The 6,025-nt window shown below is 40.4% G+C and overlaps 1 protein-coding gene across 1 annotated transcript; it reads right to left on the reverse strand.

The window, feature by feature from the left end:
* Positions 1–1,283: 1,283 nt before the first annotated feature.
* LOC126576980 (uncharacterized) lies at positions 1,284–3,150 on the reverse strand. Its single transcript, XM_050238323.1, has 4 exons — positions 3,011–3,150; positions 2,819–2,948; positions 2,701–2,752; positions 1,284–2,637 (listed from the first exon to the last, which is right to left on the reverse strand). The coding sequence occupies exons 1-4, from the start codon at positions 3,148–3,150 to the stop codon at positions 2,615–2,617; spliced, it is 345 nt and encodes a 114-aa protein (XP_050094280.1). The 3' UTR covers positions 1,284–2,614.
* Positions 3,151–6,025: the final 2,875 nt, after the last annotated feature.

The following is a 6,025-nucleotide window of genomic DNA, read 5'->3' on the forward strand; positions in this document are numbered from 1 at the left end:
AATAGCGACGACAAGTGTGACTGGGCCCCAAACGTAATACGCAGCCCTCGGCGCAATGGTGGCAAGGAAATTAGACGCCTGGTTCCCTTTTGGGAGCAAGACAATGGCTTTGATGGTTGCGAAGCTGTTTGCTGCCGAAGAGAAGCGCCTCAAAGAAAAATACGGCATTGACATTGAAATTAATCTCCAATAATGTTTTAGTGTAAGTTAGTTATTAAGATTTGAATTTGCCATTGGCACTGTGATACCTGTGAAATATATGTCGTTTACTGAACTACGATACGTACCTACCTGATACTGAATTTTTAAAATGAAACTGAATTTACATAACAAATACGTTATTACATAATGTACCTTTACATGATCGCGATCGAATAGGTGCATTCTTCGGGAATGGGGGTGACATTGATTGAGCTGATATCTGCAATACTTCGTACATTTTCGATGTTATAAAAAAAATAGATTACATACAGGGTGGCAACACTCTACTGCACCCAGCAGTAACTATGTCTGCTATACATCAGATCTGTGTTTTCTATTTGAAAGAGTGATCTGTTTACTACTGAATTTGAGTTTTGTTTTCTAGAAAATTGAAATGGATTCGTGTAGAAAACAAATTAGGATGTTACATCTTCAAAACCTAACCAAATATCAGATAAGAATCAAGCTATCGCATCTGAATTTGTCCAGAATATCCGTGCACAGGACCATCAAACGATTCTAAGATAGTGGTACGGTTGTCCCTGCAACGTAAAACCGAGGGAAACGGGGCATGTACGCACTCCAGCTATAATTATAGCGGTCGAGAAGCGTATACGATGAAATCCAGAATACTCGGCAAGAAAAATGACGCGTGATATGAAAATGAGGCACACCTGCTTGCAAAAATAATTAAAAAGGACTGTTAGCTATTTCGGGTACCCCTCCACCGGTGCCACACCCCGATAATTAGTAGAACGCCACCTAGGCGAAAAAGAGCAGCAGAGAGAAACAAAAAGAAAGAAGCAGGAAAAAAAGAAGCCAGAGCTCGCGGAATTTAGTGCAGAACCAAACGCGAGAAGATACAGTGGTTTTTTTTTTGAGTTCTCTAATCAGAGTTCTTCACACCTCCTGTTATCGCCGGATGACGGCCCGGCCAGGAATAGAAGTGGAAATAAAAAGAGTGTTCGCACGAAATGTTGCTGATCGGGCAGGGATCTGCTCGATTCAGAGAAATGTAATAATCGCGATGGCGTCGGCGCCTTCGCAGAAAAACGAAGAATAAAGTTACAACGTAGGGAGATTCAAGGCAAGACGGACGCGTTCGCTTTTAGTCCGAACAAAGAGTACTAGCAAGATACCGCGGAGTTCTCGTGTTGTAAATGGTTTTATCACTAACAAGAACCTTGGATATAGTCCTTTGAAGAAGCAGAGGAATCACGGCTTGCTCCTGAAGATGCACGCTGCTCACAACACATTTCGTTAGAGCATCGACAGATGTTGTTTAACGTCCAGTCTCCCCGTCCGAAGGGGGTTAAAGGTATTGGAAGGGGGTTTTAGTGGGTAAAAATCCGTGTGTCGATGTGTCGAGTTAATCAGTTTCAGCGCTAACAATGGCCTTAAAATCAAGAGATCATGATAATCAACAGACTTATTTCTGACCATGATTAGATAAATTAAGGATTAATAAAGGAGCTGGACGAAAAAATAACGGATGTAAAATACCTAAAAACAGATGCCAACTTCGTGACTAACGACAAAATCAACTTTTAGACAAGCCGCTGTTCTAAACGGACTTGAGCGACCTACGAAGCAATGCTACAATGAACCACCGAGCCGGCCCGGACAGGAAATCGTTTTGCCCCGAGTATAAATGTGGGGCCACCGGAACGATTAACAAACGGGATTTCACTTAGAACAATTATCGCCTATGCCTCAGATCCTTGCGAAGCCAATAGCCTCCCGAAAGAGAGGGACAATCGACTAAGAATCGACTGCCGAAATCTCCAGCCCTGTTGCTCGGTGCGCGGCCAGGCTGTCGTCCCTTCGCGGACAGCCATCGTTGAGCGAGCCGGCCGTGTAACATATAAAATCCATTGTAGTTCTTTATCAGCTCCTCACCAGTTATCAGAGAAGTATAAACCTTAAATAATTACTGCCAATGATTGAATACGTATCTACTACAGCGAGGTTATAGATCGGCACATCGAGCTATTGATACAGAAGAGTTGTTCATGAAAGTTTTAGAGACAGTAGAAACATCAATCGTCATAGGATTAGCGATTCAAATGCTGACGCGCGACTCCCGACGACCGCGACACGGTAACACAAAAGGAACCATAGCGCGTCACTGCCAGGGTGAACTCGTTAAAAGCAACAGAATGTGAAAAAGTACTGAGCGGATGCTAACGAATTAAGGAAGCTGCGGTTTGAGCCCAACAATAACTTTCTACTTTCTACCTTTCTAGCTTACTCCGTCAAGGTCTTCATTAAAACCACCAGATAGATCTAACGTAAAATATCAGGCGCCTCGGCCTGTCTGCAAGGAAATGTGATGCTTTTCTTACTTTAAGGCTTACGGTTTGGATTAATAGGCATCACGGAATGTTCGCTGCAAGTACTTCGTCCGCAACATTCAGGCATTCGTTTCGTTGATTTCTGTTGAACCAAAAATAGCATGCTATAAAAACCAAAAGTGAAATATTTCATCCATCACAGTACCTCCAGCAGATGTAGATCGGGTTGTAAATATTTCATCCGTTATCGGCCAACACTGAAATAAAAGAACAATATTTATTGAAGTGTACTTTACAAACCATTACAAATCCGTACAACATACCCCGTCATCATGACGAACTGGCGAACAATTTTTACCATTTATGGCCGTAAATATTGGACTCTTCGAGAGATACAGAGAACCCCCGGATGTGATTCTCTGGCAGCACTTTGCCGGCTGTTTGTGGAACAGGCTGGTTAAAAAATGAAAACATTATTGGCACGTTGTTAAAATGCCTAATTTTTTTCTGCATACCAGCAGCGCCGGCAAATTCCGAGAAACTGACCAGCATGCTCGATCGAACTATGTCTCCAGCAATATTTTTCACTAAACCATACATATTTTCTCGATTTCACAAAATCACCGGCACAAAAATCCACACCACAATGAAACATTCCACGCACTATCAACCGGTGGTTTTACCGGATAACAAACACGCACACTTCACAAACTTTTTCTTCTACACCACCATTTTATAACTGCGCCGTTATTTGCGAACTAATTAGGCACACACAATATTCTCCAGAACAAAGCCCAAGGCCAGCGAACTCTTTCTCGTCCATTTTGCCCGTCCTCTTCGCCAACACTTTTTCATCACACCGAAATGGAATGTCACATACACGCGTTCACAGAACCACCTCGTGGCTGGAGCTTATGAAAACACTGCGCACTCCGGTCGGTAAATATCTTTCATTTCTGGGAGATATAATCAAGGAAAATTGAGGTGCAGTGATTCGCGAAATCTTTAACGAATAAAAAAATCTCTGCACCTTGCTGCACTAAATTATGTTTGCGGAAAAAACAACGCTTGTCCTCGGCAATCGACGCACAGCACAACCAGCCTCCTGGACGATCGCTTCACGAAAAACGAGCTCGCAGAGCGAAAGGCACGGTTCAACGCGTTGGACAGTGTTGCTGTCCTTTTCAGGCGTCTGCAGAGCAAGAAATTGACGTGAGCGAAATATCTTTCAAGCGAAATACGGAGACCGAGAGAGAGAGAGAGAAACCCAACGAAACGCGTACCGCCAAAATTGGCGCTTATTTTAATGCCGCGGCTATAAAACCTCAATTATGCATTTTCTTTACGAATTCAACTTCTATTACAGAACTGTAACATATTTGCGGCACAATTTGCTTCCGCTTTAAAAACTCTTACGTTTTATTTCTTGAGTTCAACCGCTGCTGTGGGATAGCATCGAGACGAGGATTCCCAAAAGCCCGAGACAGAAAGCCTTTTCGCTGGAATCGGCGATCGCAAATGCACCCGTGGTGCAGATTGACCTTGGAATCTTATGCAGAGCGAATTTCGTTGTTTTGAACAAACAACGGCAAAGGACTTTGACCAGAAAACTTGCTTATGCGTGTTTTATCTAGAATTACAGGACAATGCCACTAAAACGAATGAACTGTTGGATAAGACAATTTGGTTAAAATAAAACTCCAGAATGATCCTATTTTCAGTTTCTCGCTGAATAATGATGCAAGTTCATAAATTGAATTCGTGAAGGAAGGAGGTTTTTCATGTTGTGTTATGATGTTCCGTTTCGATCTTCGTTGCCAGAACTATCTCCGTCTGATACTAGATTCTATTCTTCGATATTGCGATTCCAGATTCTACACTACTTCATACCATTGCCATATTGACCAATCGCGGTCTGAGTGATAATTGTTGTCTTTAACTCTCATCGGTTCTTTGTGTGCGCGCGCATACAATTTGGTTGGAAAATATCCAATTGTTCTAAAACGGGTCGATGAAATGGTCTGTATTTCTCCAAAATAGATTTATTTTGATCATTGAATAGAAATACATCACTAAAAAAAATTAGGCATGTGTAGTATCGCCTGAGAAGAAATAGTTACGAATCGATCGTACGCATACACATACATCCGCCATGGCTAAATACAGTCAAAAACAATCCTTTTCGCCGCTCTGAAAATATGATTTCAATTAAAAACTTCTTTTGTCCGGTATGGTGAACGTGTTACTCCAATTTGAAACTGATCGAGCAATATTTGGAGCTACGGTGCCCTTATAAACATTCAAGCGAATTCATGGTTGCATTCGATATGATGATCTAGAGGAACGTTTGATTCGTGATAAATTCTGACCGATCAGAAATGTTTTCTGTACATGCAAAAATAATTTGAAGACTATCTACAAACCACAAAAAAATGTAACAGTCGATGAAAAGTTGGTTCTATTTCGAGGGTGATCTCCGTTTCGTCAATATATTTCATCAATACCTGCTAAATATGGCATGGAATTTTTGGTTTTATATGTTTCAAATGGTGGTTTTCATAAAATACACAAATTTATATTGGCAGTGTTCGAAATACCGTTCCCAAAAGCAACTTAGGACTTAGGCTGTTTTGGATTGGACGAAAGTAATATGCGATGAGATTGTAACATGCCACCATGGCATGACCATCGATATGATATTTGTATGAGTTGTGCAAAAAAATGAGAAAAACGTACTTTCTCACGGTTTTTCGTATTTTTCTCGAAAAACATGATTTTCTATTTGCCGGTTTAACCACGCAAATTTTAAAATTTTTGACACGTGGTCATTTTCTTCCTATAAAGAACATTCCAATGGTTAATTTTTGTTTCGGATGTTTGGCACATAACGAACCAATTTCGATGTGATATACTCGGATTTTATGTTTAAGTTATGATCAGCAAACACTTAGCGTAATTGTTTACCCCTAGCATAATTGAATATCTTTCAATCCAAAATAATGCGGTAAGCAACTGCAACATTGATTTGATTGCAAGTACACGTAATCATTATTGACGTACAGTATTCTTAATTGTTTATATTTAAGAAATAACAGTACCTATGAAGTATGTTTCTTATCCTATTTCTAGCAAGATATCGTTTGTAGCATTTGACGTGTCTATCAGCTAGAGTTTTGTCTAGATTCAAATACAGCTCAAACTCGAGTTGAAACATTCTCGAGATCGTTTCTTCTATTATTTGAAATAGTGCAATATCACAATGAAAGCCCTATTTTGTTTGAATGGGCAAATTCTATTTATAATGAACCATTCCGGACATATCTTAAAATCGCATAGTCCCAGTATCTGAAAAGTCTTTCTTCCCCACCCCAAAGCTTCTCTCTCTCTCACTCTCTCTCACTTTCTATCTCTTTTAAGATCTCCCTCTTTCTCATTGTTTTTGGATTAAATTTAACCTCAATTACTGTAAAAGAAATTAAAACCAACTGGTTGATTTAATATGACCATCAACCTGTGTAGCGAGAAACGCG

This window comes from Anopheles aquasalis, chromosome 3, assembly GCF_943734665.1.
Source record: "Anopheles aquasalis chromosome 3, idAnoAquaMG_Q_19, whole genome shotgun sequence".
NCBI classification, from domain to species: Eukaryota; Metazoa; Arthropoda; class Insecta; order Diptera; family Culicidae; genus Anopheles; species Anopheles aquasalis.

Coding starts and splice junctions, on each gene's coding strand:
- LOC126576980 (XM_050238323.1), bottom strand. CDS start 3,150: ATGTTTCATTGTGGTGTGGATTTTTGTGCCGGTGATTTTGTGAAATCG. Junction 2,753..2,818: donor CAGTTCGTCATGATGACGGG/GTATGTTGTACG, acceptor CTTTTATTTCAG/TGTTGGCCGATAACGGATGA. Junction 2,638..2,700: donor CCGATCTACATCTGCTGGAG/GTACTGTGATGG, acceptor TTGGTTCAACAG/AAATCAACGAAACGAATGCC.